Source organism: Colobus angolensis, unplaced genomic scaffold (assembly GCF_000951035.1).
Source record: "Colobus angolensis palliatus isolate OR3802 unplaced genomic scaffold, Cang.pa_1.0 Scaffold71, whole genome shotgun sequence".
Classification (NCBI taxonomy): Eukaryota; Metazoa; Chordata; class Mammalia; order Primates; family Cercopithecidae; genus Colobus; species Colobus angolensis.
The window spans coordinates 11,048,057-11,061,898 of record NW_012120821.1 but is presented as its reverse complement, the minus strand read 5'-3'; the positions used below and the strand labels follow the sequence as shown (position 1 = coordinate 11,061,898).

General features: G+C 41.7%; 1 protein-coding gene across 4 annotated transcripts in view; it reads right to left on the bottom strand.

Annotated features, from left to right (window-relative positions):
• FBXW2 (F-box and WD repeat domain containing 2) overlaps positions 1-13,842 on the bottom strand; it is a 36,323-nt gene that overhangs the window by 14,232 nt on the left and 8,249 nt on the right. For all 4 annotated transcript variants that reach the window (XM_011927412.1, XM_011927415.1, XM_011927413.1 and 1 more), the window contains 2 exons: positions 5,227-5,421; positions 3,005-3,138 (listed from right to left, as the gene is read on the bottom strand). In XM_011927412.1, the coding sequence (XP_011782802.1) occupies positions 3,005-3,138; positions 5,227-5,421 (329 nt within the window). The remainder of the gene's footprint in view (positions 1-3,004; positions 3,139-5,226; positions 5,422-13,842) is intronic.

Below are 13,842 nucleotides of genomic sequence, written 5' to 3'. Positions count from 1 at the left end.
AAACATTGGCAGCATTTAATCTTAGCATTCATCTAGAAGCAAACATTAGGACTGATTTTTAAAAATTATAAAATGTTACTTAAGAGAAGGAACAGAAAAGAAAAAAGCCCATAGACACTGAAGTAGATGCAAATGATCTGCTTTCATAACCATGTGAATCATAAATGAAAAAGCACTGGACTTGGCACCAGAATCTGTCACACGCTGACTTTATAACCTTGGGCAAGACCATCTAAACTGATTTTAAAGATCAGTTTCCTGATCTTTAAAATAGGAGACAAGCACCTATTATCTTACCTCATTTAATTACAGTAAAGATAAAATAACAATGTAAATTATAGTAGTAACATAATAAAAGCTAACATTCCGTTAGCACTTGAGATAGTTTATAAACATCAGGTTCTAGCTAATTTTGTAATCAATCAGCCTAAGGTGAGAGGGGAAGCAGGGTTCATTCATTCAGAAGTCTGGATTGCAGACTCAACTGAAACAGACCTATTACTAAATATCAGGCACCTTGCTGGGTGCTGTCCCAACATTTCATTTCATGTTCATAGGAACATTTAGCAGATGATACAACTCAGGTCCTGAAGGAGGAGTAACTTGTCCAAGACATCACCATCAGTATCCTAGCCCCAATCAACTGTGTTTTCCACAACACCAAACTGCCTTACACTATATAGCTTTTCTATGTAAAAAGTTCACGTGGGCTAGGCACAGTGTCTCATGCCTTTGGGAGGCTGAGGAGGGAGGACTGCTTGAGGCCAGGAGTTCAAGACCAGCCTAGGCAACACAGCAAGAACCCCATCTCTACAAAAAAATTTTTTAATTAGCTGCCAGGCACGGTGTCTCATGCCTGTAATCTCAGCATTCTGGGAGGCCGAGGTGGGTGGATCACCTAAGGTCAGGAGTTCAAGACCAACCTGGCCAACACAATGAAACCCCATCCCTACTAAGAACAAAAAATTAGCCAGGCATGGTGGTGGGTGCCTGTAATCCCAGCTACTCGGGAGGCTGAAGCAGGAGAATCACTTGAACCCAGGAGGCAGATGTTGCAGCGAGCTGAGATCGTGCCATTGCACTCAGCCTGTATAACAAGAGTGAAACTCCATCTCAAAAAAAAAAAAAAAAAATTAGCTCGGTGTGGTGGCACATGGCTGTAGTGCTAGCTACTCAGGAGGCTGACGTGGGAGGATCACTTAAGCCTGGGGATTTGAAGTTGCAGAGAGCTATGATCATGCCACTGCACTCCAGCCTGGGCAACAGAGTGAGACCCTGTCTGTATTAAAGCAACAAATGAAGAAAAAAAGAAAAAACTTAATGTGCCCAATACATAGTAACAGTCTTACAAACTACTCTCCATTTAGCCCCATGTATTTCAAAAAAAAAGATATAATCATCCACCCCATCTAAAACCCACCAGTCACCTCTGATTCTTCTTCATTTTCCACAGTGCATCTGCAAGTCCAGGTGGCTTTACCTTAAAGATACATCCTTTATGGGTGTCCTTTTCATTACTGTCAGCCAAATCTAAGTCATGGGCATCTTTTGCTTAGACTACTGCCAAAGCCTAAATGGTCACCCTGTATCCACTTGTGCCCAACTCTAGTTCATTCTCCATTCAGCAGTTAATTTTCTTAAAACATAGATCACATCAGACACTTGCTCAGAACTTGTAGATTGCTTCCTAGTACACTTCTGATGATATCCACCATACTTACTGTGGCCTCATAAATCATACAGGATGACCACCTCTCTGCCCATCTCCCCAACTACAGCATGGCTCCACTGGCTTATGTCCAGGTCATCAAATGTTCCAAGTTCTTTCCACTCCCTGGGCCTGTGCATATACTACACCTTCTGAAACAATCTTTCAGCTACTCTTTCCACAGCTATCTCCTATTTATTCTTCATGTCTAACACCCTTCTCAAAAAGCTTTCTCTGAACTAATTACTTTTCTAGACCTTTTTTTTTTTTTTTTTTAAAGAGTCTCACTTTGTCGCCTAAGCTGGAGTGCAGTGGCACAATCTTGGCTCACTGTAACCTCCGCCTCCCAAGCTTCAAGTTAATTCTCCTGTCTCAGCCTCCTGAGTAGCTGGGATTACAGGCACTTACACCAAGCTAATTTTTGTACTTTTAGTAGTGACGGGGTTTCACCATGTTGGCCAGGCTGGCCACGAACTCTTGGGCTCAGGCAATCCACCCACCTTGGCCTCCCAAAGTGCTAGGATTACAGGAGTGTGCCACCGTGCCCAGCCCCAGACTGTCTTACAGAACACTGTACTGTTCCTTCACAAAACACCACAATTTGAAATGATATATTTACCCATGAAATTGTTTAATAAAAGTATTTCTTCTATTAGACTATCATCCACAGGGTAAGGCCTGGGTCTATTTTGCTTACTGTTTCCTCAGCCCCCTCATAGAATGGCATAGTAAACTCAAGTTAAGTGTTACATGGTATATCCATTATTAATACAGCATTTGATCCTCACAACAATCTTGTTTTAAAGAAAAAAGAAAACATTACAATATTTCACTAAAGATCCCATAAAGTTTTCTTTATCCTACTTCTTGTTAGCGTTATTTTTTCAAAATGAAAATTGCTTGCCTGATTAAAAAAGAAACATGTTTAGTCTAAAGGGAAAAATGCACCCACAACCCCACCAGAAATACCCACCTTCAACATTTTGATGCATGAACACATTAAGAAACCAGTATCACACTCCACATACTTTTTTGTATGTAACCTGTTTTATTTGCCCACTCTATCCACCTAATATATTGTGGGCATCTTTCCATGTCCGTAAGTCATTTATTTGTTAAACTATTAAGTACCTTCTACTCGCTGGTCACTGTTGTATATCATCATGCTTTGTAGCTACAGCAATTCCATCTTATGACTCACCTAACACTTACAAGGCAGTATCTACCATCCTCCACCCCCTCCCTCAAAAAGCCTGACAAGAAGATTTCTTCTAGATTTCTTCTAAGTCTTCCTACCTTGGTGACCCATTCCGTGTGCCCGGTGAGTGTGTTCAGGCATGTCCCAGCAGATAAAGCCCATACTTTCACAGTGAAGTCTGCAGAGCCGCTCACCAAGATATCCAGTTCATCATTGTAGTCCACGCTAAATACTAGTGCATATAATTACACAAAGTTAAAACATGTCTCTGTCAGTGGGTCTTTTACGAGAGAGTTCAATAATGTTTATTTTCCCCAGCTGCCCAATTAATTTCCCTACCAGAGACACTGTAAGAATGGTGCTATTCAACTAGCAATTTTATGATAAAAATATTTCAGAATTCTTACTATTATAGCTTATTATTCTAAGGTGGAAAGTCCTAGGAATAACACAATCTCTTTTATTTGTAGTAGCTACAGTGAGAGGCAAAACAAGTGTTAGAGATAATGGCATTCCTTCTTAGGACTGCCTGCCTGATACTACATCATACTTTATTTAATTTATGCAGGAAAACAAAAAGGACATGGTCTTACTCTAATACACACTAACAGTAAGACAAAATATAAAGAATGGAAGCTGCAAAACAGCACCCAGACTCAAGAAAACCCAATGTAAAGAGAGAAAAAAACAAAACAAAAACAAGGATCTCAAAGGTCAGATTAAGCCATTAACTCAAAAGTGTCTGAATTTCTTCACAGCTGTATCCCCAGCATCAAAAACAGTATTTGCAGTATCGTGAGTACTCAAATATTTGTTTTCAAATGTATACCAAGTTCTAAAGGAACATTAGGGACCCAGAGATGGAAGACACTGATTCGTCCTTTAAGGAACTCAGTCTAAGTAGAGAGTAGAGGAGGAAGCCCAGAAAATATAAATGTTTACCTCTTGCTAGGGAAACATCAAGGAGAATGACTAACTCTGCCCAGGGGTATCAGGGAGGACTTCAGGGAAGAGGCGATATTGGAGATGGGCCCTGAAGGATGAGTAGAGTTTATCAAGGAAAGAAAAAAGAATACTGCAGGCAGAGGGAATAAGTTAGGAAAAACCTCAGCAATGTCTAGGCAACAGTAATAAAAATTTTTAGAGCAGGGTTCTCAAAGTTGATCGGGAATAAAATCACCTGGAAGTCATGGTACATCTTAACATTGTGGAACATAACACTCCGTTTAACATATACTTCCATACATACATGCACCTTCGAATATTAATTTCTGAACAAGTTGTAGCAGACAGCAAAGACTGAAGACTATAGGACAAATAAAATGAAGCAAAAAAATAGTGTTTTTATTAGCATAATGGCTAGTTCTACTTCAAAGAATCACTAAGCACCAGGTACAGTGCAAGTAATTCCAGTCACATAGGTGAACAAGACAGATAAGATCACTGTCCTTATGGAGTTTAGTCTGGTGGGGAAGCAAGATCATATTTGTATAAGTGGTCTACAGTAGTACAAGTTACTGGGAAACAGAGGGACCCAACCTGTTAAGGGAGTTTTGGAAGGCTGCTCATAAACGTAATGCTTGACCTTACAGACTATGACTCTCAGAAGCTAAAGCAGTGGGTAAATGGGGGAAAGGAAGAAGGGAGCTGCTACACAAGAGGCTGGGAAATAGCTCAATTTCTACACAAAGCCTCCCCGACCGAAAAAAGAACAGCAACAGAGAGAGAAGCTCAAATCTCAAGGCTATATTCAAATGACCAGTTTTTGCAAAATAAGGCTGCTATACATTAGGAAACATTCAGGTATGTTTCTTTCGCCTTATCTCTAGGTGGCAGCTTGCTTTAATCAACTGTCAACCAAGTTCCAACTGGATGTAATCTGCATAGACCACACAATCTAGGAACTACCATCACACCAAAGAATTTTCAGCCCTAATGTTACAAATGAAGTGGAATTACACGAGTAGGATTTACTCAATTTAGAGGTCTGGAATCTGATAAAAGCAAAGGGACAGCCTGTTCAACAGGATATAAATGAAACAGGAGTGGGGAGAGAGAGAATGAGAGAGAGACAGAATGAAAACTACCCTTCCCACCAGAAGGGTACATTCACAGAAGAAAGCAAGAAAAAGCAAAACTGGGTAAAACATTCCAAATAAGAGTAACTAGAATAAAGGGAAATAACTGCAGTGACTAAGAAAGAGGGTTGAAAAAAGCAGGTTAAATTAAAAAAAAAAAAAAAAAAGCATTTCACATTCTTAGCTCCTGGTTTAAAAAGATGAGGCTAAGTTGTAAAAACCCTTGAAAAAGGGCAACCCACCCGCCCCCGTGTGCCCCCGAAAGTGCTGGGTCCTGGCTCCGGAACTCCATTCCCAGCAAGCCACAGTGTTGTCAAAGGAGCCTGTCACAAGCTTCTGTTCATCAAACTTCACCGCTGCACAAGTGTGGGTCTGGATGCCATAAACGCACTGCCCTGTGCTCACATCCCACAGCTTTGCAGACAAGTCATCTGACCCTTCAAGAGAAAAACAGGGAGGTTAATAAGAAAACAGACACACTAAAGAAGGAAAATCAATCCCAAAATCATGGTGTTCTTCAAGAACGTTAATGGTCTCCTCCTCTGGCACTCTACTGCTGAGGAAACCAAAGCATGGAGAGAGTAACACAACTTGCTCAGAGTCACCACAAAGGAGTCAAAAGCACTAGGACAGAATCCAAGCTTTTTGGGTGAGAGACACTTTCCCTTAACCTTCCAGGCTACAGAAGGGCATTAGACTAAAGCATCCCTTGGTGCTTCCACTTGAAAAATTTCATAAATCTTTGGTTATCATGAGCTCTCTGATTTGACTTCAGATAGATGGGTATTACACATGACTGCATGTTTACATTTGCATGCTTGTCCATTACCCAACAGTTCTGAACAAATAAGGATTGTTAAATAGCAAAGGTGTCTGCTGAAACACATTCCACTCTCAGGCAAGTCAAAGACAAACCTCAGAGCATGGGCTAACTTCTGCAAAAGCTAACTGCGAATTGCTCCAGCCATCTCGAAATATGTGAAGGAAGAAACCTCAAGGAAAACCTGGGATAAATTATCCCCGGACATTCACAACTCAACGAACAGTTTGTAAAGCCTCAAGATCCTGTAGGGAAAAGTTGGCCTTGTTTCTGCCTGATGAAAATTCTATACTAATCATGGTGACAATTCAGGACTTTAAGTTTAAAATCTTAATGATTAATTCATTCTCACAATGACCCTTTAATAAGCCTCAACAAATAAAGACATTTTTGAGAATCCACTAAATACAGTCACTACGATAATGGCACAGCATCCTAGGAAAGCACCAAATGACCAACTTTTAAAAAGCTGAAATGACTAAATAAAGCCAGCCACAATTCCACCTTTAGTCAAGAACCACTGTTTGAGACAACGGAAAAATAGCCATCACTTATGAAAAAGCTAGAGTATGAATTTTAACCTCGGAAAACTATGACAGCATACTGAAATAAAGACTGTATTTATTGTCACTTTGCTATTTAGACTGTTTCCTTCTGTATAAAAAGGGATGGGACTTGGTTCTCAATGGCCATGTGAGACAACTGAATCATCTGGGAAGCTTCATCAAAACGCACAGGCAGGTCCCTATTTTCAGTGAGTCTAACTTGGGAACATCTCATCTGAGGCAGGGTCCAATCATCTTAAAACATTTGCCAGGTGATTCTAACTCATCAGCAATATTTTGAGAGCCAATGGTCTAGAACAGTGCTATCCAATAGAAAATATAATCCAAATTGCATATGTAATTTAAAATGTCCTAATAGTTACATTAAAAAAAAAATGTTGGGCCGGGTGCAGTGGTTCACGCTTGTAATCCCAGCACTTTCGGAGGCCAAGGCAGGCGTACTGCCTGAGCTCAGGAGTTCAAGACCATTGCGAAACCCTGTCTCTACTAAAATACAAAAAATCAGTTGGGCATGATGGCGTGCGCCTGTAGTCCCAGCTACTCAGGAGGCTGAGGCATGAGAATCGCTTGAGCTCAGGAGGCAGAGGTTGCAATGAGCTGAGATCACGCCACTGCACTCCAGCTTGGGCTACAGAGTGACTCCATCTCAAAAAAAAAAAAGAAATGTTGGCCAACCTGGCAAAACCCCGTCTCCACTAAAAAAAAAAATACAAATATTAGCCAGGCATGACGGCGTACGCCTGTGGTCCCAGCTACTCAGGAGGCTGAGGCAGGAGAATCACTTGAACCCAGGAAGAGGTTGGAGGTTGTAGTGAGCCAAGATCACACCACTGCACTCCAGCCTGGGCCACAGAGCGAGACTCTGTCTCAAAAAAAAAAAAAAAGAAATGTATTAAAATAATTGAATGTGTTTTATTTAACTCAGTATGTCAAAAAATGTCATTTGAACATGTAATCAATACAAACATTGAGATATTTTATATTCTTTTACATTGTAAGTCTTTGAAACCCAGTATTTCACACCTCCATTTGGACTAGCCACAGCTCAAGTACTGAAAAACTACATGGCGCTAGTAGCTACTGTACCATAGAGCATAAGCCTGGATAGTCTTTAAGGCCTTCAGCTTAGGCATGTTGTGACTGTATTCCTAAGGAGCTACAGTAGGAAAGGAAATCACTTTAGGTCCTTTATGAGCTTGGTTTTGGTTACCAGTATTCAACTGGGGTCTCATTCATTCATTCAACATATATTTACAGAACTTCTGTGTCAGGCCGGACTCTTGTTCTCATGGCACTCAGTCTACTTGGGAAGACAAAAAGGCTAAACAAGCAATAATAATTCAGCATAGTAGGTGGTAGGCACTACAAAAGCCCATAGCAAATACAAGGAACGGAGGCTCCATTGAGTTTATGACCATGCTCTAACACGTAAGTGGACATGCCTTAGGAGCTGGCATGATTGGCTCTTCAACTATACTCCTCTTTTGTTTTTAAGCTGCGCTTTGGTATAAGACTGTTTGAAGAAAGAATTTCATGGCTTAAAAAAAAAAAAAAAAAACCTTAAAGTTTTAACTAATTTAAATCTAAAGGATGAATAAGTTAGCTAGGACAAAACAAAACAAAAGGAACAGTATATACCAAAACTTATTCTGTAAAAGGCCTGATAGTATTTCAGACTTTGACCTATTGAGTCGCAATTACTCTCTTCTGCTGGATTTGGCCCACAGTCCATAGTTTGCCAATCCCTGGTATATACCTATTAAATCAACTATTAAATATCTCTATATACAACACAAAAATTATTGAAAAGGAACTGGGATCAATTCATAAAGAACTATTTGGAATCATTCAAAAACCATCTAGGAGTTATGTACAATGCTTGTCAAAAAGCATAGCCTAAAACATGAACACTGATTATGTAAACAGTTCAGTCTGACTGCAAACAGTGGCAAGGTTTGGCTGCAGAACTGGGTTAGGAAGATGTTTAACTATGACCTTATATGCATTTCAGAAAGATCACTATAGCTATATCATGGAAAAAGGTTTGAAGGGGGGAAAACTAGAGGCAAGAAGGCAGTTAAAAACCAGGAGAGAGGGCAAACAAAATGTGACACATACAGGGAATATACACATACACACACACACAATGGAATATTATTCAGCCTTAAAAAGGAATCAAATTGGCCGGGTGCGGTGGCTCATGCCTGTAATCCCAACACTTTGGGAGGCTGAGGTGGAAGGATCACCTGAGGTAGGGAGTTTGAGACCAGCCTGACTAACATGGAGAAACCCGGTCTCTACTAGAAATACAAAAATTAGCTGGGCGTGGTGGCACACACCTATAATCCCAGCTACTTGGGAGGCTGAGGCAGAAGGATCACTTGAACCCGGGAGGCAGAGGTTGCGGCGAGCCAAGATGGCACCACTGCACTCCAGCCTGGGCGAAAAGTGTAAAACTTCATCTCAAAAAAAAAAAGGAATAAAATTCTGACACATTATGATATGAGGGAACCTTGAAGACATCATGCTAAGTGAACTAAGCTAGCCACAAAAGAACAAATACTGTATGATTCCACTTATATTAGGTTCTTAGAATAGTCAAATTCATAGAAAATAGAATGGTGGGCTGGGTGTGGTGGCTCACGCCTGTAATCCCAGAACTTTGGGAGGCCAAGGCTGATGGATCACCTGAGGTCAGGAGTTCAAGACCAGCCTGGCCAATTAGTACAGAAACCTCGTCTGTACTAATCCCATACAAAAATCAGCCGGACACAGTGGTGCACGCCTGTAATCCCAGCTACTTAGGAGGCTGAGGCAGGAGAATCACTTGAACCTGGGAGGTGAGGTTGCAATGAGCCAAGATTGAGCCATTGCATTCCAGCCTGGGCGACAGATCGAGACCGTCAAAAAAAAAAAAAGAAAAAGAAAAGAAAGGTGGTTTTGCCACAGGTTGTGGGGGAAGGGGCATGGGCAATGTTTAGCTAATAGAGTTTAGGCTGGGCATGGTGACTCATGCCTGTAATCCCAACACTTCGGGAGGCTGAGGCAGGAAGATCGCTTGAGCCCAGGAGTTCGAAACCATCCTGGGAAACATGGTGAGGCCCCATCTCTACAAAAATACAAAAATTAGCTGGGCATGGTGGTGCACACATGTAGTCCCAGCTACCTGGGAGGCCAAAGTGGGAGAATTGTTTGAGCCCAGGAGGTAGAAGTTGCAGTGAGCCAAGATCATGTCACTGTACTCCAACCACTCCAATCTGGGCTACGGAGTGAGACCCTGTCTCAAAAGAAACCCCCCCCCAAAAACAAACAAAAAAATTGGATACAGTTTAGCTATATAGTGTATTATATACCGTTTATATAGCTAACACTGTATAGTGTTTAACTGATACTGTTTTAGTTTGGGAAGATGTAAAGTTCTGGAAATGGGCGGTGGTGATGATTGCACAACAATGTAATGTACTTAATGGCACTCAACTGTATGCTTTAAAATGGTTAAAATGGTAAATTTTATGTTACGTATGTTTTAGCACAATTTGCAAAAAAAAAAAAAAGGTTATCCAAACTAATTATTTAAACTAGCTGTTACAGGAAAACATTGTGCCACTCAGTTTTACCCCCTAAAAAAAAATCAAAAAATAATCAGGTTGAGTCAAGTTCCATTTTATAGTGATGCAAGTCTACTCCTGAGAATCCTTTAGGAGCCACTGTTCTCTGCTCCTTTCTGGCTTTATGTCAGCCTCCCCTCTGGACTCCCATTTGCTGCACTGGCTAACCCAACATGTTTTCAAAGAGGTCACCAGTGATGCAGCATAGAAGTGAAAGAGGACTAAAGAAATGTAGACTCTTACACTGCATGAAAGAAAAAAAATCCCTCCCCATTCAATATCTTAAAAATCTGAATAATACTTAAAAAAAAAATCAGACTATTTCACAAAACTCTAGATTTCAGGCTTCTCTTGAAAAGTCAGATCTAACAACTCTTACCCTGAATCCCACCCACATGATAAAAATTTATTACAATGGAGCAGCAGCTGCACTCTTTAGAAAGGCAAGTGTTCTGGATTTGCTATAGTCCACACAGAGACTTTTACCTCAGTCAGGTCATCTTCCTGGTCTCAGTGTGTATGTTCCACAAGAAAAGAACTGCTCTAATTCATCCATGTATGCCCTCACATTGTTTTTCAAACAGTAGGCATCCCATAAGTAAATATCTACTTAACAGCACAAAGCATAATAGGTTCCTTTCTTACCATTTCAGAAATAAATTGCGAAAGAGAAGGATAACTATCTCAATGTCATTAGCCACCCATCTCTTTAATAAAACTGTCTATTGCTTACTCAAGGCACTAATGTGAGAGTCACTGTAAGTTTATTGCCAAATTCAGGGTTTCCCAATTCCACCACAGTGAAAATTCAATCTTTTAAGTAGTAAGAATGACACGAACACATGTATAATTCTGTAACAAATACTTCTCTCACAGTTCCAGGGATGCTGCTTAGAAAAATTAATGCGGCCGGGTGCGGTGGCTCAAGCTTGTAATCCCAGCACTTTGGGAGGCCGAGACGGGTGGATCACGAGGTCAGGAGATCAAAACCATCCTGGCTAACACAGTGAAACCCCGTCTCTACTAAAAAATACAAAAAACTAGCCGGGCGAGGTGGCGGGCGCCTGTAGTCCCAGCTATTGCGGAGGCTGAGGCAGGAGAATGGCGTAAACCCAGGAGGCGACACTTGCAGTGAGCTGAGATCCGGCCACTGCGCTCCAGCCCGGGTGACAGAGCAAGACTCCGTCTCAAAAAAAAAAAAAACAGAAAGAAAAATTAATGCTTTGGATTATTTTCAACCACTGTACAACATAATTTTAAATATGCAAACCTGATGAATTGAATCAGAATAAAAATCCCATTAACATATAGACACACCTAGAGAATAATCTTAAAATGCAGAATTGCAGGTATTAACTTTCCAGGTAGTTAGAGAATTCAGTGAATATTTCCCATTTACTTCCACTCCAAGTAACTGCAGTTTTTACTACATTTCAAAAATAAGGTTTGATAAGAAAAAAACTTTTTAAAGCAAGGGGAGCTAGGCATGGTGGCTCACACCAGTAATTCTAGCATTTTGGAAGGCTGAGGCTGGCGGAGTGCTTGAGCCCAGGAGTTTGAGACCAGACTGGGCAACATGGTGAAATCCTGTCTCTACAAAAAGTACAAAAAGGAGCCAGCCATAGTGTTGCTCGCTTGTAGTCCCAGTTAAACTCGGGAGGCTGACGTGGGAGGACCACCTGAGCCCAGGAGGTGGAGGTTGCAGTAAGCCAAGATTGCACCATTGCACTCCAGCATGAACTACCCTGTGAGAGGTTGTCTCCAAAAAAAAAAAAAAAAAAAAGGCAGCTGGGCACAGTAGTTCACACCTGTAATCCCAGTGCTTTGGGAGGCCGAGGCAGGTGGATCATCTGAGATCGGCAGTTTGAGACCAGCCTGACCAACATGGTGAAACCCGTCTCTACCAAAAATACAAAAATTAGCAGGGCTATGGTGGTATGTGCCTGTAATGCCAGCTATTCAGGAGGCTGAGGTGTGAGAATCGCTTGAACCCAGGAGGAGGAGGAGGTTGCAGTGAGTCGAGACTGCACCACTGCACTCTAGCCCAGGTGACAGAGGAGATCCTGTTTCCAAAAAAAAAAAAAAAAAAAAAGCTAGAGTTGGTGTGAAAACAATGGTCAACTGCCAATAGGAGCTCCAAGCTCCAAGGTGATACTGCATCTTAATCTTCTTATTTATTTATTTTTTTTTGAGACAGGGTCTTGCTCTGTTGCCCAGGCTGCAGTGCAGTGGCATAATCTTAGCTCACTGCAACCTCCACTTCCTGGGCTCAAGCGATCATCTCACCTCAGTCTCCCAAGTAGTTGGGACTACAGGTGTGAGCCAGCACACCCAGCTAATTTTTGTATTTTTTGTAGAGATGGGGTTTTGCTATGTTGCCCAGGCTGGTCTCAAACTCCTGGGCTCACATAATCTGCCTGCCTTGGCCTCCCAAAGTGTTGGGACTACAGGCATGAGGCCCCTCAACTTGGTCAACTGCATCTTAATCTTTTAAAATCATGAGGCAAAAGAGACATGGAAAAGCCATCACCGCAACAGAGAAAGTACATCAAAGCCTAGAAGAACTGGTGATGCTGTTCTAGTAATCAAGCTTGTAACACAAGGAAAATAAAGTGTGAAATAACATCAGGATGACAAACCAAACCATGAAAAATGCTTTAAATCAAATGTTTATTTTCTAAAATTAGCAGAGTGTCTAGCATTTCAGAGAAAACATCACCACATAATGTATACCCTTAATGAATAAAGAAATGCAACTGTAAAACGGTCTTGAGAAATGATACACCTCAATATTAAATATTAATATTTAAATTGAGTCTGGTGAGACTCTTGAGGGAGAAGCAAGTTACTTAAGACTGTATTGGCATTGTATCAATTCAATCTATCTGGAAAGAGCACTAAGAAGAGCTATAAAATCAGGCCAGGTACGGTGGCTCACACCTGTAATCACAGCACTTTGGACGGTGGATCACCTGAGGGCAGGAGTTTGAGACCAGCCTGGGCAACAAGGTGAAACCCCACCTCTAATACAAATACAAAAAAAATTAGCCAGGCATAGTGGCATGTGCCTGTAATCCCAGCTACTCGGGAGGCTGAGGCAGGAGAATCACTTGAACCCTGGAGACGAAGGCTGCAGTGAGCTGAGATCGTGCCACTGCACTCCAACCTGGGTGAGAGAGTGAGACTCCATTTCAAACAAACAAACAAAATCTATAAGATCATTCACACTACTATATCTGGTGATTCTACTTTTAGGCTTCTGTCCCAAATGAGCTCAAGGGAAAAAGAGGTAATACAAAGATAATAATAAAAACAGAAACAATCTGAATATGCATTGATATGGTTAAGCTTTGTGTCCTCACCCAAACCTCATCTTGAATTGCAATTCCCAGGTATTGAGGGAGAGACCTGGTGAGAGATGACTGGATCATGGGGGTGGTCCCCCATGCCGTTCTCACGATAGTGAGTTCGTTCTCTCAAAATCTGATGGTTTTATAAGGGCCTCTTCCCGCTTCACTCGCACACTCTCTCCTGCTGCCTTGTGAACAAGGTGCTTGCTTCCCCTTCGCCTTCTGCCACGATCATATTGCCTTCTGCCATGACTGTAAGTTTCCTGAGGCCCTCTCAGTCATGTGGAACTGTGAGTCAATTAAACCTCTTTTCGGCCGGGCACGGTGGCTCAAGCCTGTAATCCCAGCACTTTGGGAGGCCGAGATGGGCGGATCATGAGGTCAGGAGTTCGAGACCATCCTGGCTAACACGGTGAAACCCCGTCTCTACTAAAAAATACAAAAAGCTAGCAGGGCAAGGTGGCTGGCGCCTGTAGTCCCAGCTACTCGGGAGGCTGAGGCAGGAGAATGGCGT